Source organism: Gymnoscopelus microlampas, assembly GCF_963454915.1.
Source record: "Gymnoscopelus microlampas genome assembly, chromosome: 10".
NCBI classification, from domain to species: domain Eukaryota; kingdom Metazoa; phylum Chordata; class Actinopteri; order Myctophiformes; family Myctophidae; genus Gymnoscopelus; species Gymnoscopelus microlampas.
The window spans coordinates 18045142-18070141 of NC_139947.1; the positions used below are offsets into that span (position 1 = coordinate 18045142).

At 44.2% G+C, this 25000-nt stretch overlaps 1 protein-coding gene across 1 annotated transcript in view; it reads right to left on the reverse strand.

The window, feature by feature from the left end:
* LOC311054112 (plexin-A1-like) overlaps positions 1 to 25000 on the reverse strand; it is a 323060-nt gene that overhangs the window by 100382 nt on the left and 197678 nt on the right. Inside the window, exons 12-13 of the mRNA XM_084069992.1 lie at positions 22139 to 22235; positions 14901 to 15160 (exon numbers count right to left, since the gene is read on the reverse strand). Of these exons, the coding sequence (XP_083926118.1) occupies positions 14901 to 15160; positions 22139 to 22235 (357 nt within the window). The remainder of the gene's footprint in view (positions 1 to 14900; positions 15161 to 22138; positions 22236 to 25000) is intronic.

Consider the following 25000-nt stretch of genomic DNA (forward strand, 5'->3'; position numbering starts at 1 on the left):
AGGCCACCAAAGAAAACAATGAGTTTAACCACTTGAACCCCAGAATCCATATTCTAGAGCAGTGGTTCTCAACCTTTTCAGGCTCTGACCCCCCAAAATAATCTTATTTGAACTGGGGACCCCCCCAGATAAATATTGTGGAAAATATCAGATCTACAAGCTCCCAAAGCCTGTGAGCTTGTAGATCGGCTATTTTCAAATGTTTTGCCTCTTTCTTATATTATTTGACAATTTGGCCAATGTTTGACCAGTTTTTATAGTATAGTTTGTTGATTACTTTTGATGCTGTGATGGTAATTCTTTTTAGGTATTAAAAAGGTCTTCAAAGTTCTTAAATTGTCACTTCACTGTCATCTGGGGACCCCCCACAATTATGTGGAGACCCCCCTGGGGGTCCCGACCCACAGGTTGAGAACCACTGTTTTAGAGGGGGAGGGGGGGGGGGGTCTACAACACGTTGGGACATGTCGTCAGCTTGTAGATCGGCTGTTTTTGGCGAAGAGATTTGGTGTTGACGTAAAAAAAAAAAAAAGCAGACCCGGGTTGCATTTGCAACTCAGTTACGTTTTTTCCTGAGAATAGAGGGTTTAAATGGTTAAGTCCACAGACATAATACAGAATCTAATGGGCATTCGACGGTACAGCCCTCTGAAGTTCCATCAAACAAAAGTTTTTGGAAGTGGACCATGAATTGGCAAATGTACACGAGCCCTGACCTGTCTGTTTCCGGATGTGAGCCTTCCATCATTCAAGTGGACATCGGTTCCCAAGATAGCTCTGTTGCGGATGCCAAACCGCCCTTATGCATTTATATCTGATTCCTGGCTCCGTCCTAGCAAGCAGATGGGTCACAGAGGCATGGAGGCTGAACTATAACCACCCAGCCAGAGAGACACCGAGGGAGAGAGCGGGACTATGCTAGCATACTCGCAACCAGCATGTCAGCAGCGCTATACCTGCCAACTGGACACAGACACCTTTGGAACACAGAGAGAAGCCTCCAGGGGTTGTGGGCTTGTAATGGACAGCCAGCGTGGTGTGGAACCGGGATCTAAAGACTTTTTTTCTTTCTTTTTTGGAAGCCTTGAAGGTATGACACCTCGACCACATGCATGCAGGACCCAAACTGTGAAGAATGTCAAAGATAGACACCGGTGCGCAGAAGAGAGACCGCAACCCCACTTTGGAGGTGTCTAATCCATCACCCCCACATCTATAGGCACTAACGCACCCAGCCTGCCCAGCCTGCGGCCATTATGGCACACTGACAGCAGCTAGGACTTGTTCTGGAAACTTTAAGATAGGCTATCCCACTGTTTCTCCAACAGTGGACCACATACCTCTATGGCATAAATAGAGGTGGTCCAAATTGTAAAAAAAAAAACATAAATATATTTATATTGTACCTTTGTTAAATGTATAAAATAATGTTTCATACAGTAAGTCCTTCAAATTTAAGCAACATAAAAACAAATAAAATACTAGGGCGACCAGAAAAAGTGGTTAAAACGTTTTTTTTAGGGTATAGAAATTGCCTCTGTATTACGCAACAAAGTAAACATGTTCATACGTTTTTATATGGTATGGTATATGGTATTGTATTGCAGCAACAATGTGTAGTTGTCACAAAAAAGGCACACATGGCCGGCATCTCACGGAACACCAGAGTGGCTCGGCACACCATTTTAGCACCACTGTTTAATCCATCATGACCACATCTATAGGCGCTAGTGGCCCTATCTTGCACGCCGCCTGATTACCCCTGATGCCTAAACTGTTTTGGCATGTTTTACTATTTTGAAAAACATTTAAAAATAGTTCAAATAGACAATCTACATCGACAATGTTGTAGATTGGCTATTTGAAGTATTTCAAAATGTTTTTCAAAATAGTAAAAAAAAACGCCAAAAAGGTTTAGGCATAAGGGGAAAGGCGGAGCGCAAGAGGCCCCATGTACCCTACCCAGCCAGCCCACTGTCATTATGGCACCGTGCCAGCAGCTGTGACTTTTCCCCCACAACAAGTGCCAAGTTAATCTAGAAGTGGAACCACAAAATGCCAACAGAGGCACAGCAGCGTGTGACCTCAGTGATTGGCAGCTAGCCACAAAACAGCCAGGCTTAAAGCCTTCGTCGCACGGCGGTGTCGCGCGTCTAAAAATAGCCAATAATATGGAACGTGAGCTTTTAGGCCGGCTATTTTCGTCATGCGACGCACACCGTCATACGCCAGAGTATAAACCAGGCCTAAGGGAGGTAGATTGATCAAACTGACCACAACAAAGTGTCTATGGATGTGGAAGATGTTTCAGGAACCTAAAGGCAAAATAACCCCCAATGTGAATGTATCCTGTTGCAAGTACTGTATATCCAAATAGAAAATAAAAATAAATAAAAGTAATTTGAAACATGTATTTCAAATATATGTAAATTAAATCATATTATGTAAAGCTGCAAAATCCATATAACTCAACCTGCTGCTCGGTAGGTCAACTTTATTATAGTTTTATTATGTTTTCCTTTCATCTTGTCCTCCTCCCTTGCTTCTTTCCTTTTTTTCTGGCATCCTTCCTTCCTTCCTTAGCTGCTTACACTTTTGTGTAAAATCCTCAGTATAAATGTGTCCAATTGTAACTCTTCAGAGTGTACACATGTAACCAAATGGACCTTTACGGGTCCATTTGGTTACATGAGTACACTTTCAAGAGTTAGGTCTTGGTTCAGTGTGGGTGTTAGCTCTCACATACAGTATACTGTCCTAACCACATCACATCCCATAATATTACAGCGGGGGTTATTCCCTGCACGTTAACATTATAGACACACGCTACTGCAGCACGGCCACCTCACTGTGGTCGCCGTGGTAACAGTTACCACATGACCTGGGTTTACGCCTGGGAGCTGCTTCAAACCGGGAACGTTGTTAATGTGGTTGGAACGCCGGCATGGGAATATCACTGAGACATGTTCACTGAAACTGCATGGGAATATCACTGAGACAGGTTCACTGAAACTGCATGGGAATATCACTGAGACATGTTCACTGAAACTGCATGGGAATATCACTGAGACATGTTCACTGAAACTGCATGGGAATATCACTGAGACAGGTTCACTGAAACTGGGAATATCACTGAGACATGTTCACTGAAACTGGGAATATCACTGAGACATGTTCACTGAAACTGGGAATATCACTGAGACATGTTCACTGAAACTGCATGGGAATATCACTGAGACATGTTCACTGAAACTGCATGGGAATATCACTGAGACATGTTCACTGAAACTGCATGGGAATATCACTGAGACATGTTCACTGAAACTGCATGGGAATATCACTGAGACAGGTTCACTGAAACTGGGAATATCACTGAGACATGTTCACTGAAACTGGGAATATCACTGAGACATGTTCACTGAAACTGGGAATATCACTGAGACGTGTTCACTGAAACTGCATGGGAATATCACTGAGACATGTTCACTGAAACTGGGAATATCACTGAGACGTGTTCACTGAAACTGGGAATATCACTGAGACATGATCACTGAGAGGGAGGCGCCCAGTTGCTCAGTGGTACAGTGTCCAGTGTCCAGTTTACTCCTACGGGCTGCGGGCGGCACCTGTCAGCAAGGAGTGTTTGGCGGGAGGAGTGGGATGAGGCTCTACGTCCTCCCAGTGGGGGCTCCTCACTAGCAGGTGAGTCAGTAGGATACAACAGCAGTGACAACACACACATGTGTGTGGGGAGGAATTACTTGGCATAACGACTAAATTGGGGAGAAAAGGGGGTCAAAAAAGCGCACACACAAAAAAAACTGCATGGGAATATCACTGAGACATGTTCACTGTAACTGGGAATATCATGACAGGCAATTCTGATATGGAAATGGGATAGCTCTCCCAACCGGTTTGTCCAGCAGAAGTAATTTGTAATGCCTTAATGTCTGCATCATTTTAATGTTGCAACTGGTAAAGGTGGGGCTGATTTTAATGTGCTTTGTTGTGCATTTCAGAGTTTAAATGCACAAACCTGGGGATTGTTAGGTTTAACGAGGTCACGATGCCTTCAGCGGGCAGTGTGTGAGGAGTCGAAACTCCTTATCTAAGAACGGAATGCTCTTGCCTTTGAACATAGGTACTGCGAAGAGCTTATTAGTGCTCATTATATATTATCTAATTGGTCTATATACAGATGACTTAACAGGATGTTGATCTCACTCTTTTGGTCAGGGACAAGTGGTGGCTAATGAGCTTCAAGCTTAAGATACCCTCTTGCTCTGATAAAGATTGGTTCGTCCTGAATGCATTCGTTTATTATCTTTCTTCTTTTTTTAATAAAACTCTCGTTAATATTCAGTCAGAACTAGAGAGCTTGATGTCTCCCTGACAGTATCTTAACCTATAACATAATCATTTATCACTTAATGTATGTCTTGTAGTAATAATTACTAAATCTAACTAAAGCTGTCAAAAACAATTGTAGAGTAAAAAGTACTATATTTGCAGTGGAGTAGAAGTATAAAGTATTACAAATTTGAATTAGTAAGGAGTAAATTACGAATACCTCAAAATTTTGCGTAAATACAGTACTTAATTAGGCTCTTTAACTCCATGACCAGCCGCAAGGCTCTTGAACTGGACTACTAGCTTTTAGTTATTTATGGGTCTATGTGCACCAACTTGTGCAGCTAGGCTTATGAACTGGACTGATAGTTTTAGTTACAGATGGGCCATGTGCAATAGCAAAGGATTATTATTGCCAATGAAACCGTTTTAATGCTTTTTATGCTTATTCATAATATATATTTTTATATCTTCTCTCAGTTTTAACCTGTGCCCCCTCTTTTTGTGTTTTTAACTAACCTTACTGTATGCCTGTATGAGCTATGGAAATCTGATCAGTCCAAATCAGTATCTATCTACTGTATCAATCTATCTATCTTGAGTGTACGTATGTACTTAGTTACCTTCCACCACTGCAACTGGGAATAAACTATTAACGCTCAAGCAAACAAGGGAGCCTTAAGTAGAGCTAATTGGTTCAAGAGGTCAGAAAAACTGGGAATAGGACATTTCAGGTGGGAATCACATTTCCATGGAAGCGACCGGTCCCAGCTCTGGAAATTTTAATGTGTTTAGAAACCGGAATGGTGCTTAGGGCCTCATGTTTTCCCATTGGGAATACTGTTAAGACATGCATGGATAAAACCCAAGTAATCCATATTTGCCAAGTTAATGGGTTCAAAGGCAAGCAGGGGAATACCAGACGCGCACATGACTGGGAATAAGGTTAGCGGAATAGACTGTTAACAGACTATGATGAACTGCCTTTGCTGAATTATCGTATTTGTTGTGTGACCTGAGACCCAGTACTGCTTCATTGAATCCAAACACTTTCAACCTGGCAGCCCTATATGGGCATGTTGTTATAGTGCGGGGTAAAGAAATGTAAATAAAATTTTATACAAATGTTAAAAATGGAAAATCTATATAAAGCTCGCAACGTGTGTAGATCAGCTATTATCATATGATAAAATATATAGGGCTTAAATGGTTAATTTCAGTTAAGAAAATAAAATGGAAGCAGCAATGTGGCATGTCCACGGCCAACGAAGATGAAGTTGACTGACATGAAAGTGGATAAAAGTCTAAAGTTGAAGTGGTGGAGCGGAGAGGAACGGCAGCCTACAGACCTGATGGATAATTGATGCACCTCTGCCCAATACAGTCCCCCAGGGAACACGACAGACGGCCATGCAGAATAACCAACTAGCTTGAGCTCCGAGTGCAACACCAGCCATGCTGGAATAGCCCTGGCCCCTAGCTGAGGTTCAACAATCTCACTTTCAACCTCTCTTTCTCTCTCTCTCTCTCTCCTTCTCGCTGTCCATCCAAAGAGCTGCATCTCATTTTATGCATCGCACACAGGTAGTAACCGGAATGCATGCTGCTGGGAAACATAGGCACATGGAGTGAATTGACAACTCCTGTTCCACCAAAAAATCAGAGCAACGGACTTCGCCTTCCAACTGCCCTGGTGGCTAGCGCTATGTTGAAGACCGCGATCGCACAGGGTCAGATCACTGGTGTAGACCTATACAGTATGAGTGTGTAGCAGTGCTTTGTGGGGGAAAAAGACAGCACTTCAGCAAACCCTGAATCGATAAAGGTGTGATGTATTATTTACAAAATTCTAGTAAAAATATTGTACGTGTGTGTATTTGCTAGGTGTTCCTACGCACTCTCCCACTCTTTTTCTGAGTGTGAGTGTGTGTGTGTGTGTGTGTGTGTGTGTGTGTGTGTGTGTGTGTGTGTGTGTGTGTGTGTGTGTGTGTGTGTGTGTGTGTGTACGCTCGCTCGCTCAAATATGCGTGCACGTCTTATCGGCTGGGGTCGCAACGTTCACAAAAGTTACACTTACACCTGAGCCTACAACTAACTATTTATTCCATGAGTTGCTCTGCACATTGTGGTCGATCGATGCGGAGCGGGGGGCCTATAGGTGTGTTCTTCTGCATTCTGATTTTGACACCCAAAGGACGTCTATATTACAGCGGTTAAGGCAAACGCCTGCACCGATATCTGCCTATAGCCTACGAGAAGCGAGAGGCACATACTGTACATATGCTATACTCTAATTAGTTTCCTTGGACACTGGTTGAGTAAAAACTGCCCAGGGAAAGAGAGAAAGAGAGGGAGAGAGTTTACACCAATAACTATAACTATAAAGATATCATTTTAACAATCGTTCCAACACAAGTGTATGGCAGGGTCCACACTTCAACTATAACAAAGACAATTGTTTTTTTTGGGGGGGGCGGGTTTTATCCCATGAAACCCTTTTTCACCCAGTGCCAATTGTCTAAGTAATCCTGGGCGCTACACTCCCCCTGCCAGCCTAGGGAGCCCAGAGCCGAGCTCATCCCTCCTTCAACGCATGAGAGCCAACTAGCCTTCTTATCACCCACCTGACAGGGGTGAGTTTCCCAGGTAGGATGTACCCCGGCTATCAAGGGGGAGGCGGTATAGCGACCAGCATGTTTTTGTGAGGCCGCGGGCGCTAGGAGACACGGGGAGAACATGGAAACTCCACACAGAAAGGCCCTTTCGCCAACCCCACCTAGGGTACAGGCGCTGTTGACCACGGAGGAGAGGACACGCCCCCAGTGCCCACAGCGTCCCCGGCGGGAATCGAACCCAGGACCTTCTAGCTGTGAGGCGACAGTGCTACCGGCTGCGCCACCGTGCCCCCAACAAAGACAATTGTGAACGATGCACTGCATAGTTATCATTCTAGTTAAAGTGCTTGTCGTACACGGCACGGACACAGAAGGAGAGACAAAGATAGACAGAGAGAAAAGAGAGAGGACAAGACACGCTTTTGTCCTTTACAACTACAATCCAAGTATCCACAGCAGAAGAAACACATCCTCTTGTCTTATTGTGTTTCGCGGAAACAAATCACATCTCCTTGTTAGCATTATTGACCACGGCCATTTTAACCTGCTCCCTCAGCGTCTCGTCTCATCAAGATCAAACTGGTGCTGAACTTGACTGTATAGTTCGGTGGGCCCAGGGCCTGGCATGGCCGCACGTATTTAACCCACACAGTCCGGGGAACGCATCTGTGTCGTTTTAGATTTCTTTGGGCTATTAGAAAATAGCAGATTTACATGCTCATAGCGCGGCACCGAGTGCCGCGCTATGAGCTTGTAGATCTGGTAAAAAATGAAAATGTGTGCAAATATTTGAATATATATTATTTAAAGCGAACATTTGTAACTCAAATCTTTGCTTCTGGGGGTCCCTGGAACAAAAATATTTTACAAATGTTTCCTTTAAAAAATGGCAGATCTACAAGCTCATAGTGCGGCACTCGGTGCCGCACTATGAGCTTGTAGATCTGCCATTTTTGAATAGCCAAAGACATCTAAAATGACACGAGACGCGTTCACCGGATTGAATGGGTTAATACAAAAAAAACATCTTAGAATAGCAGCAGTCACCCCAAAGGGCTGCCGGTCGCGTCGGATGAGCATCAATCTGGGCGGCGGGGCTGTCAGTGCGCTCTGCCAGCGTCTCTCTCTCTCTCTCCTCTCTCTGCCAGTGGCCAGCTAGCTGGAGCTGTCTGTCTGCCTGCCTGCTGGCCCAGACGTCCTCGCTTAAAGGAAGGAACGTGCCCGCCGTCTCTCTCTGTCTCTCTCTCTCTCTCTCGTTACGGCTGCTTTTTGTCATTTCTTCTTTTGAACTTTCTTTCACTGTCGGGCAGAAAGGTTAATGCCCTACTTCGTCATACGAGAGTGGAGATAGCCGATCTATAACCTCACAACGCGTCACATTGCGACACGTAGTGAGCCTATTTTTTTGATACTTTGAAAGTGAAGCTGAAAGTGGTTAAGTGCATTTTATATTGAACCAATGAAAAGTATTAACGAGAGCTTGTGATTAAATAATAGCTATATTGCATCCATGGTTAACACAGGTACTTTAGTTTTAAAACATCCTTTTAAATCCAACAGTAGCCTGCCAAGGACGTCCTTTCAAAAAATATGTTTTTTTTTATTCCACAAGAGGGCGCTCTAACACAACTTAGGAATGATCCATTGACTATGAGAGAAGGAATGGACGGATGTGACGTCATCCCAAAAAATGACACTTCCGTCCACTCCTATGTTATCAGTTGTAGGAAAACACACCTGGCTCGGATTTTTTTCTTTTCTTGGTGAAAACGAGCCTTATTCAACCGGTAGCAACAAAATGGCCGATCGAGGTTAAAAAAAAAAGTGTTCTGGTGGATAGAGGAGACCCTCCCCCACCCCCAAACACCTTTTGTTTACAAGGTAAAAAAGAAGAAAAAATGGTATGGGGCGAAAAACAACGTTTTAATGCTGGCAGTCAATGTGTTAAAAGGTTCCGGGTTTGGACATACAAGGTTTCTGCCTGACAGCATTTCTGAAAGCTCTTGCAACAGTGTGTTGTGCCAATTAACCAAGCTGGAAACTGTTTATGTGATTGCACATACAATGCACAAAAGTATATACTGCCGTACGACTAATTATAAACCAGCCTTTAGGTGGCTGTGGTCATTTGACAGAGCCATAAAACAAGCTAGAATACAGAGGCCATGCGTCTCAAAATGGTTTGTTTTCCTAGGATGTGTATATTCAGTTCTAAGTGTCACCGTGGCTGCGATATCCCTCACAACCTGCCCTTTCCCTCTTGGGGATTGGAGCGGCGATGAGAGCGCTGTTCATGAGACAGATTTGCAGAGCTAGCAAAGAGCCTCCCCGCGACTCAACCCACGATTTGTCAAAGCCACTTGAAATTCACAGAGAGCCATCGACCACTTTTAAAGTGAGCCAATGTGCACAGCTGTGACAGAACCTGGACTTGAATGGAGATTATGTCAAGAGAGATTACCTGAACATAAAAGTGCGACTTAAGTTATATATTACACTTGAGAGGGATATCTCACAGGTTCATGAGCTGCTAGTCGCCAACAGTGTCTATCCTGCTTAGCAGTGACACTCTCTCTCTCTCTCTCTCTCTCTCTCTCTCTCTCTCTCCCCCCCTCCCTCCCTCCGGCAATGGCCAAAAAAAAAAAATATTTCTACCACAGAATGAATCTTATAGTTGCCCCAATTCTGTTGTTTGTGAATTTCTCATTCAATCTCTTGCATCTTTAATATACGTTTCACTTGCAGCTAATGACGGTGGAGTAGAAAGGGGGGGGGGGGTGCATACGTAGGGGACAATTTGGAGAAAACCTAGTCATATTATTTACTGTTGTATCTTCGCAATTCAATTGTCACATGTCATTTGCTAAAAAAAATGCTGATTGAGGGAGTGAAGGTAGTGGAATTGTGTTGAGGACAAATACAAGAGGAATTAGGCCAAAAACAAAACACTATATATATAGGCCTAGAGGGTTAATTTAACCGTCCGAGGTGACTCAAGTCGTGTTCTTTGTCATTTCACTTTAAAGGCGAATTTTGTCTGTTGAATTCTGAGAATTTTTGCCTATGGTGCTTGCTTTAAATTGTGTATTCTAATAGCTTTTGTAAACGTTTTTTCGCGAGAGATCTGATGTTTACAGTGGACACAACACTATACAACATGTCGCTCTAGAATGTCCCTCACCGTAAGTCGTGCTTTTGAGACACTTCCGGTCGGGCACACGCACCATAGGCGCGGGCTTTTAACTGCGGCGGACCTGTTATTGAGTTATGACATTTCTGTACTGTACCACTCGTATAGGATATCATAATATCATAAGAAAACGGTCGGGCGAAATTCTCCTTTAAAATGGCTGCAGCTTCTGTGAATCATCACATATTTATTACGACTGCGTTCGCTCTACGAGCTGCCAACATCATCATTATCCTCACCTTCATCCCCATCTTCCTGTAAATAAAAGACACGCTGCTGTTCTCCGATCAATGAGACACACACACACACACACACACACACACACACACACACACACACACACACACACACACACACACACACACACACAGCATGTATATTTTACAAGGTGCTGAGTTTCCATAGCCAATCACAGTTTCTCTGTGTCAGGACTGCAGGAGGGAACCTAACTAAATCCTCTCCTCTCCTCTCCTCTCCTCTCCTCTCCTCTCCTCTCCTCTCCTCTCCTCTCAAACTTTTGTGTTTTTACTTTTTTCTCTCCTGAGGGGCAGAGAGGCAGTGGGAGAGATCTGAGATAGAGCGAGCTAGGGAGAGAGAGAGAGAGAGAGAGAGAGAGAGAGAGAGAGAGAGAGAGAGAGAGAGAGAGAGAGAGAGAGAGAGAGAGAGAGAGAGAGTGAGAGAGAGAATGACTGAGAAGATAAGCAAAGTGGGTGGGGATCATAGACGTTAAATGTGGGGTCCTCATTGGACAGACAGACGTCTGGCTCAGCCACACCCAATGAGAGACCAGAGAAGCACAATTCCATTACTCCTAGTCACTGCTGAGAGGCACTGCCAAAAAACACATAGAACAGAGAGAGAGAGAGAGAGAGAGAGAGAGAGAGAGTGAGAGACAGACAGACAGACAGACAGACAGACAGACAGACAGACAGACAGACAGACAGACAGACTAATTTAATACTTGTGATAAAAGACGAAGCGCAAGTGCTACATTTAAGAGAGAGAGAGAGAGAGAGAGAGAGAGAGAGAGACAGAGAGAGAGAGAGAGAGAGAGAGAGAGAGAGAGAGAGAGAGAGAGAGAGAGAGAGAGAGAGAGAGAGAGAGAGAGAGAGACAGAGAGAGAGAAGGAGGCTGCGGTTAAATCATCTAATATTTTAAATGAAATTACCCGGCTTAAATTCCCCACCTGTTCATTTAGATGACAAGACGGACGAGAGACACCACAAGAGAGAGATGGGGAGAGATAGATAGACAGAGAAACCCAGAAACAGATAGATACCTCAGCTCCTGCCAAACAGAGAGTGAGAGAAAGAGAGAGGCGACGATACTCTGTGTAATACGTGAAGTGAAAAGATGAAGTGCGAGCGTCAAAATTAAAAGACAGACACTAGCGACAATTCTTTTTAAACACTGCTATAAAGCATCTGTCATTTTACATTTTAACCAGTTTAACCATTAGTTTATACTTACTTTGGCTATTCAAAAACAGCAGATATTCAAGGTCATATACAAGGTCAGATATACAATAGCAGCTTGTAGATCTACTATTTTTGAAAAATCTTGTATGCAAATCTTATGCATCTGACCAAGCGTCGGACATTTGATGCGACACGCTTTTCCTGTCGCGCCGCGTGTCGACGAGGACGACAGGATTTACAATACCAAGGCTATTGGTTCTGCAACTAGAAGGACGCCAAATCGGCAGAAACAGACATCGCGCGGGGGAGCCTGTCGCGTCCAACGTACAATGTGACAGTAGATTTTTCTCGACTCGTTACTGTATTACGGCGTGGGAGTGACAATGCGTACGGTTCGACGATGTATAGATCAGGCTTTACTGTGACAAGGTACCAACGCCACTGCCTGTGTGTTTTAATATTAGCAACACATATCTATTTACAACCACGAACAGCAGCTAAAGTCCTTGTTCTCCTTTATGTCTGTCTGTCAATCTCGGGAAGGAAAGGAGGGGGTTCCAGTGGAGGAGACATGGCAGAGTGACGCCAGGCCCCCATCCAGGCCCCCTCCATCCACATCTCTCCACAGGTGTTCACACACTGGGACTTCTGCTCTGATTGAACAAATCACAGAATCACCGTAATGAGCAGCAGCAGCACGGATTTGATTGGCTAATTGGAGATACGAGGTGTGCGTGTGTGTGTGTGTGTGTGTGTGTGTGTGTGTGTGTGTGTGTGTGTGTGTGTGTGTGTGTGTGTGTGTGTGTGTGTGTGTGTGTGTGTGTGTGTGTGTCTGTATCTGGAGAACGATGTGACTGATCAGTACACACAGACGCAGAAAAAAACTCAGTGTTATCGTGTTACAGTTTTTACTTAACCCAATTTCCAGGGGGAAAAAATAAATACTTTGCCATTATGCGTTTCTGCATAGCAATAGGATGGCATCAGTCAGAAAAAAGTGAGAGTAAAAATCGTTTTTAAACAAAATGACGTAGCACCGCAGACTTAGAATGAGCTCAGTTCAAACTTGCAACAGATTCCCCAAAACTGTGGTTTGCAGCATCCTACAACTGGACAGTCCACAACCATGTGACGAGCGGACACCATTTACCGTTTCCATAGCAACAATACTTCCTACTCCCCTTAAGCACAAATACGCCAACACCTGACAGCACAGCACAATAAGCCTTTCCTCCTGTATCTATTTAGCTATAATATATTGTATATATTCTGCTTTATTCATGTTATATATCGTAGGCAAGTTAGAGAACTAACAAGCAATTCCAGCACAGTCCCTCCGGCCTACGGGATATAAACAGTCGATGGTCCCGTCCCTCCAGGGTATGCGGACGAAAATGAAAATGCGTGCGTGAAAACATCTGACACTGAGAGACTGTATTTCCCGATAAGATCAATGTGTTTTGTCTTGTTGTATTGTTTTCTTAAACGCTACATGGATTCAATGCGTTGCGATGCCATCTGGGGCCTCGGTGATCCGACTTTGGAAAGTAATCCCTGCGAGATACGTGGAACGTAACAGATGTGAGAGTGGCTGACAGCCACCTAAACACAAAACACAGCCACATATATATACGCATACACACACACACACACACACATGCAAGCATGCATGCACACCCGTGCAAACATACACACTCGCAAGAGCCAAATCTACAAAAGAGTTCAGAGGAGGAGAAATTGTGGATTCATGTGAACGCTAAGGGGTGCCATCCCCTGGGGACCCCAAATGGCGCCCCTGTAATCGGCTCTGTAATCTACTTCTACATTGCACGTACTGTAGTACTTGGGAAATTAGATGTCGACATGGTCCACACATCTGGAAACGTTGATATGCAACGATTTCTTCATTCAGAAATGTTGACATTCAACAAGACAAGTTATACATTGCAGTGGTTCTCAAACTTTGTCATTTCAAGGACCCCCAGTTTGGTATGCACATTAGGCCCTAGACCCCCATTACTCTGAGAGTGTACAAATGGAACCAAATGGACCATTTGGGTCCATTTGGTTATAATGCGGCTTTGTCGAGCGTCTATACCAGTTGTTCTCAACCAGTGGTCTGGGGACCACCTGTGGTCCTTGAGGGGGTTACTTCCAGGTGGAACCAAATGGACCCTTATTAAGGTACTGTAGATCTTTACCTCTTGAGAGCGTAAAATGAAACCTAATGGACCCTTACGGGTCCATTAGGTTTCATTTTACGCTCTCAAGAGTTAAATTATTGATAAACATCTACATTACTTAATTAAGGAATTGTTATTTTGATCAACGTTTGCCTGTCATCTCTCCTAATGGTACCAACATCAATACAGCATGGAATTGTGGACAAAATGTTATCCAACGACAACAAAATATTCTAAGTGTTGGGTCTGAGAGTCTAGATCTCATCAAACGGTGGTCCGTGGCTCAAATGCTGAATAAATAATGGGCCTTGATGTGAAAAAGGTTGAACATTGAGGAATCAATTGGCAACGACTGAATTGGGCATAAAAACATGAAACATATCTTGTGATTTGCATACATGCACAGTGCCAACGCTGTCTCTAGTGAGCAGACTGCTGGGTGACAAACCTCCCAACCAATGAAATGTACTGATGAACATTCACATTTAACCCCTTACACCCCCATGCACTTAGCTCACTGTGGCATACCCCAGGGATCTGTAGTTGCTCTGCTCCTTTTGTTCCTCCTCTACACCAAAAGTAGCCAAACGCGCAGCGTTCACACACGCACGCACACACACGCACACGCACACGCACACACACAAATGTTCTCTTTCACACACGCACGCACGCACGCACGCACGCACGCACGCACGCACGCACGCACGCACGCACGCACGCACGCACGCACGCACGCACGCACGCACACACACACACACACACACACACACACACACACACACACACACACACACACACACACACACACACACACACACACACACGCACTCTCTAAATATCTTTCTCTCTCACACACACACACACACACACACACACACACACACACACCACACACACACACACACACACAAATATCGTCTCTGCCGGGGTGGAAAAACTGTTACTTTTCAGGATTCAAATTCAAAAGTAACAGATCTACAAGCTCTGTGTGACGCTGTAGTAAGATCAGGTACGTAGGGTGTTCATTTACCAGAAAACCACAACAAGTTAAAATATGGAGATAATAGGTTTCTGCCCGACAGCAACGATATGTGAAATCCCACACACTGACAAAAGACTCTCTCTCTCTCTCTCTCTCTCTCACCTTGGTAATCTTGGGGTTGGTGCAGCGGCTGTTCCCTGCCGTGGCGTGCATCCAGCCGGCCGTGGCGTCTCCCTGCAGGGTGGCGGGGAGGAGGTGGGAGGAGGAGGAGGAGGAGGAGGAGGGACCACCCCCGCCGCTGCTGCACTCCTGGCGCAGGGAGCACTTCCTGTCCTGAACGCACCAGCCGCACTCGAACAGCGGGTCGGCCTTCAGACACATCCCACAGCTGTCCCTCAGGGCCCGGCATTTATACAGGTGAGCTGTGGGGGGGGGGGGGGGGGGGGGGGGACATACATGGACATCAGAATGACCATCCCATAGATGTCTGTAGAGCCCAGTACGTTTAATTTAACCCATTAAGACCTGTGACGCATATGTGTCACTGATTTGAGCTAAAAAGCATCATTTTACACTTTGGATATTCAAAAATAGCAGATCTACACGCTCGTAGCGCGAGCTTTTAACGCAAATCTTTGCTTCTGGGGGTCCCTGGGACAAAATATTTTGACATGGGGGCTCGGCGGCCAAATATATATCATTTTGGGGGCCCTTGTCAATCATGAAAAAGTGTGAGAACTACTGATATAGCAACATACCTTTTTTTAGAAAACTGTTGGGATTTAGAAGACATTTGTAGAATCGGCCTCAGGTCTTAATGGGTTAAACCGTTAAGACCTGAGGCCGATTCTACAAATGCCTTCTAAATCAGTTGTAATCTTGAACGTTTTTTTGTGCCAAGGACCCAATGATATGTATTTGACAGGGACCCCCAGAAGAGAGTATTTGTGTTAAAAAGAAATGCTAAATTGTTCAAAAATAAAACAAGATCTTTCAAAAATGTTAAAAAATAGCAGATGTACATGCAAGCTCGCAGCGTGGCACGAAGTGATGCGCTGTGAGCTTGTATATCTGCTATTTTTTGAATAGCCAACGCTAAAATCTAATATGACACAGATGCTTTCCCGGTTTTAATGGGTATTTTGAAGAAAAGGAGGAGAAAAAGAGTGAACATTAGGTCTCCAAGGTCGCAACATGACAAATCTTTTATCGCTTATGTTCTCTATTTGTCATACATCAAAGTATGACGAAGGCTTAACCACGGAAACCCTATATACTTCATTAACTGGAGTCTGAGTCCCTCAGGGATCTATACTAAGCCCCACCTCCTTTTAAGTAGTACTGCCTGAAGCTCATTTGCACAATATTTCCCCTGGCCAAGAGGACATGCTATCTTAAATTAGCGGTATATGTCTCTCAGGCAGGAGACCCGGGTTGAAATCCAGGGTAGGACATAAAACTTGAGGATTGCTACTTCAAATTAACAGTGAGGACTTTACTGTGTGTTGAAAGGTGCAGTTGACCATCTTACACACGCACGCACGCACGCACGCACGCACGCACGCACGCACGCACACACGCACACACACACATTCGTCACGTACAAAACATCGCCTCAATTCTGCAAGGTGCAAAAAGTAATTAAAAGTAACAAAAATAACACCTAAGTAGAGGGATTTGTAGAGGAGGAGGAGGAGAGGGGAGGTGAGGGAGATGAAAGAGTACATCGGAGGTTACGCTTGTTAGAGAATTAGTGAAACACAATTGTTATCGGTAATGAACTGAAAATGGAGAGAGGTGGCATGTCCCTCCAAGGGCAAGAGAGAGAAAGAGAGAGAGAGAGAGAGAGAGAGAGAGAGAGGGGAAAAAGTAAAGGAATGATAGAATATTGGAGAGACAGAAATGTGAGAGCAAAGAGCGAGAGAAAACCGGTGAAACGGTATTGATCGAGAGAAGAGACAAACACAGAAATGGAGAGACAGAAAAAGAGAGAGAGAGAGAGAGACAGAGAGAGAGAGAGAGAGAGAGAGAGAGAGAGAGAGAGAGAGAGAGAGAGATAGATAGATGAAGAAACAGGGTGACAAAAAAGGCAAGAAAGGACATTAGAGAAAGACATGAAAAAGAACAAAAATAATCTTCTCCTCTGCTCTCCTCTCCCTTTCTCCTGTCTCCTCTCCTCTCCTTCCCTCATCTCCTCCCTTTTCCTCTCCTCCCTTCTCCTCTCCTCTCCTCTCCTCTCCAGGCAGACATCAAAAGGCTGTGCGGCAGCGCGCATCCGTCTGCCGGGGTGGCCTCGCTCGGATAATCTGATTAGCCACAGCTAAGCTTAAAAGTAGTGCTGCGCTAATTAATGTGAGCCAGATGAATGATTTAATTACATTAACATTCCCACTTTACACCAGGGCACCGGCAGGCCACCATGACCCGCTCCCTGACTGTGTGCATTACACAGAGAGAGAGAGAGAGACAGACAGACAGACAGACAGACAGACAGACAGACAGACAGACAGGCAGACAGGGGGCGAAAACATAGCTTCCGGCCCGGGCCTTCGGCATGGCCGAGACAATTAACAAGTGTAATTTGTTCTGCGTATGGCAGCTGTTGCACAAACCACGCACAGCCCTGGTCTGATGCCATTAATACCAGGACAACGTGTGTCTCTCTCTTTCCAAATAAGTTCACTTTCATAACCTGTACTTTGGCCAAAGTTTTCTTGGCCGCTGTGAACAGACAGAGCCCACACAGCGCCAGAGTGAAAAGCCATTCCACTTTCTGAATGGCTTCCATTTGGCAGCAGCATGAAATGTGAAGGCCCCGTCTTAATAAATCACCTACATGCTGCACATACAAAAGCACACAATCATGTTATCAAGAGGTAATTCAACTGGTGACGCTTCGTTTATTCTCCGTCGTGTGGCGGTGCCGCTCGCCGGAAGTAGCAGATCTATAAGCTCACGACGCGCTGCACCCGCGACGCGTTGTGAGCTTATGCATCGGCTATTTTCGGCGGGCAACACCGTCGCGTGACAAAACATAAATCCGGCTTGACTTGATTAACATATTGACTGACTGTGTGAGTGATGGACAGGCTGGCTCACTGAGAGCCTAAAATTATATCGTAAAAGTTGGGTAGTAAAATAGAGTGCACGTCGAAGTCGGATATGCACATATATACGTCAAGTACACTTCACTATGAACTGTGGTAGTAAAGACAAAAATATATATATAGTAGCTAGCTTGATATTATATGTACAATATGTTAGCCTGTTTCTGAACAGGTAGCTTGTTGTTTCTGTAAGCCTGATTCCCTTCCTGTTTCTCCTAGGTTCTGGAATCTGGCTGTGCTGGAGGAATAAAACATAATTTTCTCTCTGAGTTTTGCCTATGTTCTCCTGTGTTCGGGTCCTGCATCATAATCCTGACAGAAGTGCTGAATATTTCAACCGGGCAGATTGCTAGTAAACCTGTCACGGACAAGTTTTAGGTGGTCATTATTAAAAAGGATCATTCTGATCACAGCTAAATAAATAAATAAATAAATGCTTATAGTATGAGGTTCATCCAAGGAAAGCGGTTTGGTTTATGATACCGATAATCTAACATTTAATGAGAGACAAATGGAAATTGATATAATAATGCTGACAAGCCTGACACAGTACAACGACTTACATTAATTACAGTATAGTTACTATCTGAAGACTACACATTAGATACATTACAAATGAAGACACTAGACTACATTTAGAAACAACCTCCATTCAGGTTTGGACATGTGAAAAGGAGAGATGATGATGGGTACATTGGGAGAAGGGGAGAAGAGGAGGGCCAAAGAGGAGGTTTAACGGATGCGTTGAGAGACAACATGCAGGTATAGGAGTCACAGAGGAAGACACAGAAAACAGAACCAGATGGAAGGAAACTCATGATCCGCTGTGGCAACCCTGATGGGGATAAGTCGAAAGAAGAAGAAGACAACTATACATTAGACACAACATCCATTCAGACAGTAGACTATACATTAACCCATTAAGATTCTACAAATGTCTTCTAAATCCCAACAGTTTTCTGAAAAAGCGTATGTTTCTATATCAGTGGTTCTCAAACTTTTTCATGTCAAGGACCTCAAAAATTATATGTATTTGGCCGCCGACCCCCATCTCAAAATATTTTGTTCCAGAGACCCCCAGAAGCAAAAAATAGAGTTGAAAATATTCGCTTTAAACAATATATATTCAAAGATTTGCATACATTTTCACGATTTTTTTCAAAAATAGCAGATCTGCAAGCTCATAGCGCGGAACTCTGTGCCGCGCTATGAGCTTGTAGATCTGCTATTTTTGAATAGCCAACGTGTAAAATAATGCTTTTTAGCTCGAATCAAAGAATGACAGAGATGCGTTCCAGGTCTTAAAGGGTTAAGACACCACTGCTTGATAGTGTGCCAACTATAAACAACATTGTTGTGGACAAAACAAGGAACATGTTAGTATTAGTGAGCCACAGGATGTACAGTAGTACATACGCTGTTGTAATGTGATTTCATAGTCTGGGGATTGCATTAGGGAATACTATCTATGGCTGTGAGGTCAGAGCACTTAATCCACGGTGGTGTAATGTACTCGCTGTCAGATAATGCAGCCTTACAGCACCTCTGTGTAATGAAAAGTACAGTAATACAGGAAGCCCAAATTGGGTCACAGCCGATAAGCGACACACACAAACTCACGCGTGCAGGCGCGCACACACACACACACGCGCGCGCGCACGCACGCACGCACAGGCAATATGCAAAATGAACTGCAAGTCTGACAATTATCAAAATGAGGTCAGACTAACGAACGAGGATATTAGATTGTGTGTGTGTGTGTGTGTGTGTGTGCGTGTGTGTGTGTGTGTGCGTGTGTGTGTGTGTGTGTGTGTGTGTGTGTGTGTGTGTGTGTGTGTGTGTGTGTGTGTGTGTGTGAATCCATATGTGTGTACTCTATAGTCTACACAGCAAAAACCCTCAGCGTTAATTCATCCATTTGTAACTCTGAGTGTACCAATTTAACCAAAAGGGCGCTTAAGGGTCTAGTTGGTTATATTTGTATAATTTAAGTCAGAGTTCCTCAAAGTGGAACCCTGTCCAATACTTTGATAATATTTGGAATTGACCAATATCACTTTATACAATTCTGTCAGTTTAAAGTGTCAAGTACAAAGTAAATTTCAATCAGTTCTAACCTACAGTAAATGGATATTCTCTCAAGTTTTCCTCACAAAATATCTCACAGGGGGAAAAATGCATGGCTATGCTTTCAACTGTGTGCGTACATCATCATGTTATAATAACAGCAATAGTAATAACTATTATACAGTAATGATACAAATACTTTACGTATAGTAGATCATACTGTTATGCCAAATCGAACAGATATATAGTGATCGCATGACTGCAAAAATGTGAGTTTTTTTTGGACAACTGTAGGAGGAGTAAAAAAAAAGGTTGTTATGAAGAGAACACAAAATGGCAGAACACGTTGTTAGGTGCAAAAGAACATGGCCTATATAGGGAGCTACAGGGGGGGGAAATACATTAGTACGAACTACGGTTCAAGTGTTATACAGACCAACAAGAGAATCGGTCTGTTATAGTACCACCATATGAGGTTGATGAAGAATGTAGGGTGGCGATTCTTTCTTGGCCTAGTGGGAAGTTTCACGGTTGCGTTCCCGATTTGTGGCATTTTGTGCAAAACGGCCAGTCCCGCAAACTTTGGAAGCCAATCGTAGCCAATCAGAAAGGAATATAAAAATCACACCCAGTGTGAAGTGAGCGGTGATATTTATGAGTTATTAATTTCATCATGCATCTCTGTAGCCAATCACAGCACGTCTTGCGAAGTGACGTGCTTACACTTTTTACATTATTATTAATTTCATCATGCGTCTCGCTAGCCAATCACAGCGTGTCTGCGAAGTTTGAAGATAATTTCATCATGTGTCTCGCTAGCCACGTCCTGCAAAGCTTAGCCTATGGGCGTGTTTTCTACAGCATGGCGTCACAGCGAAAGACACATTTTCACGACGGAAAGAAAAACTTTCACCATGGATGGGTCCTAAACCCTCTTATAGGAGCGGTTGCACCGCTCAAAAACGTCTTGTGAGCAGATTGCTCACAGGACTACAGAGATAATGTGTACTGCATGATTTTTGGACACAATCTGTAGGAGTAGTATCAAAGAGTGTGTTTTCCAAAAATCTGCCTGTTAAAGCGCCTCCATAGGTCCGAATTGAAAATGTGGGGGGTGGTGGTTTTCCTTGCCCCTACTGGGGGTGTCCAGCGGTGCCCGAGATTAGCTGTTCACAGACGGAGGGACAGACGGACATACATATTCACGGGAGTGAAAACATGATCCCTCGCTTTCGGCCACTCCGGCCTGGTGGGGATAATAAATAAATTAATAACTACCAGCAAGGGTCAAACAGTTTGGCTGAGTGTCCGACAGAGCATCATCAGGATGTCCAAAATAGATCTGAAGTGTCTGCGCTGCCTTGCTCATTAGCACCCGTTTATCACCTGTTCATCATCTTCATTTGTTGTGTGTCCTCTCGTCCCCTCCCTACCTCCATCATCCCTCCATCATCCCTGCATCCATACGTCACTCTCCCTGCCTGCTACTTTCATCCATCAACACCCCCGCAAGAATCCCTCCGTCATCCCATCCCTCTGTCCTTCCCTCTCCCTACCTCTCTCTCTCTCTCTCTCTCTCTCTCTCTCTCTCTATCCTCCCTCCAGCTGTGTCTGCTGTTGAGGGGGGTCAAAGTCACAGCAAACACAGCTGATGAGGAAGAGAAGAGAAGAGAAGAGAAGAGAAGAGAAGAGAAGAGAAGAGAAGAGAAGAGAAGAGAAGAGAAGAGAAGAGAAGAGAAGAGAAGAGAAGAGAAGAGAAGAGAAGAGAAGAGAAGAGAAGAGAGGTATACTTTTCTAAACTATAAGTTGTAACTGGTGTAAAAGGTAAGCCTGGGCTCAGCAGTATTACGTAACCCGGTTGGACCCTAGCGTCGCTATCCTGGGGTGAACATTCGGCGAAGATAACAGATGTACATGCGCACAACGTGAGCTTGTAGATCTATGGCGTTTTATTCTGTGAACACATTTGGTGTTGAGTGAGAATGAAATGCATAGTACCGAGCCCTTAGGAGCTGTGGGGTCTAAATGGATTACCACACACACACACACACACACACACACACACACACACATTACATGATGTGGAGTGTGGAGCTACAGTGTCACATCCAAGAGGACATACGGTATGGACAGAAGAGGACAGGCAAGGACATAAGGACAATAGAGGGACATATAGACAGGCAGGAGAGGACATACGGACAGAGAGAGGTGTCCTACTGTACGTACCTTGGATGTCGAAGGGGTTGTCGATGACAAAGTGTCCGTTCCACAACACAGACAGGTCAACTGGTAGGTCACTGAGGTCACTGCCCTCATAGTCATACTGTCCCCCAGAGAGAGAGAGAGAGAGAGAGAGAGAGAGAGAGAGAGAGAGAGAGAGAGAATGAATAATACAAACAACACTTGATTCATATACATTATATAGAACATATTCTCAATCATTTCATTCAGGCACCGGTGGCCTAAAGGTTAGAGGAGCACACTTGTTGTCGGAAGGTTCCTGGTTCGATTCCCCGGACCACATGAGAGTGCTCACCACTCACCCCTCCCCAACATCGCTGAAGTGCCCTTGAGCTGGGACTGCCCCAGTGGAGACTGTGGCTGTACTGGTCAGCTCCCAGCTTTTAATGAGTGTCTGCTGTATGTGCAGGGCGCTGCTGAAAAAGAGCACTTGGGCTAGTATAGAGCCCTGAGGGACTCCGGTCGACCATGGGGGTTTTAAGTGGTTAAGTCCTGCCCCACTGGAGACATTTTTAAATAATATATAATATAAATATAAAGACTCACCTCTTCTACCTGGCCCCATGGTTTATACAGTATGTACACACTGTCCTTCCACAAAATGCATTTAAATGTGTTTTTAACTATTTTTGAAATATGTTTTAGTTTTAGTTTTTATCTGTTCTACTGTGAGTTACTTGGGTCTCATTTTGCTTGTTTTTATTTCTGCTTTTATATGGATATCATGTTGTTGCTGGTCATCCTTGATTGGAAAGTACTTTGGGTCAACGGCTGTTGTTTTTAAAGGTGCTGTATAAATAAAGAGGACTTGACTTGACTGACTACATTTAAACAGAGAGAAATAGGAGAGAAAGTATGTAAACAACTGACATTGATTTTATGACAATGTAATATATGGGAATGACATTACGCATTATTCTGCTTCAGGAATTCACTGTATATTGCATACATTACTGTAACTAGAGCGCACAGTGTTGCCGCGATTCAATGTAGAGAACCTATTTCATATCTGCAGCCTGAAAAAAATAACACATGGGGGAGAGGAGAGGAGAGGAGGAGAGGAGGAGAGGAGAGCTTATTCATTTACACATGAGCTAAGTGGTAGGATGAGGCGTAAGGAAGCGACGCCATGCGAGGGAGGCTAAAGTGAAATTGGCATTTTCAATTTGCTCCCTGACATGTCGGATTTGGTGGTTTGTACATGCGCGCCCACGTGTGTGTGTGCGTGTGTGTGTGTGTGTGTGTGTGTGTGTGTGTGTGTGTGTGTGTGTGTGTGTGTGTGTGTGTGTGTGTGTGTGTGTGTGTGTGTGTGTGTGTGTGTGTGAGAGTGTATGTGTTGCGTGCACACTTCATCCCACAGGGAAGTGGACTGGTAGGTGAACCACACACACACACACACACACACACACACACACACACACACACACACACACACACACACACACACACACACACACACACAGACTAACATCAGTGTGAGGTCTTGGCAGTGACTGAGCTCCACTGACATGCACGTGTCTGTGTGGAGGACGAGGTCTTTAACCACAACACCTCTCTGGACATTGCTGGACACAGACCCGGTCCTCTGTCCTTCCCACGGCCAGGACGTGTGACACACGCATCCATGATGCATGAGGAAGTCCCACACTCGCTGCACCACGCCTGCTTGTGGCCTACCGGCGGCCATTAGTTGCCGTAGGGCGAATGCAGACGACGGGCCATAAGTGTGAACAAACACCCACGCACAGGCACACACACACACACACACAGACACACACGTTTGTATTACTATACTTGTGTGGACATCAATATATGTTAGGACGACAATTTTCCTCTGTTTTTCTTCTATTTTCCCTGTTAAAGCCAAAAAGATTTCCGGTGTACAACAGTGGCACACAATTAAGTATAAATCAGGCATAAGGTCTGAACCTGATCCTTAAATGCCTACTCCTTACCACAGCCTGTATCTTTTCATAATTGTAAGCCTAACTATCCCAAATCTGTATCCTGTATTAAAATTGGCTTAAGGGAGGACCGACGGCGAACCACGTCATCACACTCATGTCACTATGACTCAGCCATAACGAGAATGAGCTCCTAATGCAGCTACGCCCAAATATGAAGTGTTCTCTAACCTCAATGTGTTGTTGTCATGGCATCAGGCACAAACTAATCAGACAGTTCCATATATGGTCTCAAAAGGGGGCATGCCCATAAATGGGAATATACTGGTGACATCAGGGATCCCCATATATGGGCATAAAAAGGGACAAGGACTGACAGATACAAAGATCGCCATGTCGTCACTTTGCTAAACTAATGGCCGATGTCATTTTTTTAAAGTTTTTCAGGAAACAAAAAAAAACGGATCCAAAAACAAAACTATATGATATTTCTTAATCAATTCACCCAAAATGTTTATAACAAATTATTAAAATAAAAATAACACTGTCCGTCAGTTATGTAACATAAGAGATTTAAATAGGTTTAACTAGGATTAAACCTGACTTAGGCCAAATTATTTTGGCCTAAGTCAAAATCATTTGGCAATTATTTTGGCCTAAGTCACAAAAACAAGTGACTCAGGCCAAAAAAAAACACGCCTATTTTGGCCTAAGTCACACTAGGGAGATAGGCCATTATACTAAAAGGGGAGGGAACAGCATGATCCTTTTCAATTAGGAGATGGGCGATTTGACCAGAGGTGGCCAGTGTCATGAGGAGCTGACTTAGGCAAAAATATCATTTTCCTCCAAAAATGAGTTAGGCCATTAGTTTAGCAAGGTGACGATATATGGGCATATTGGTGGAATCGGCAATGTGTGAACTCTAGATGTGGTTAACCTG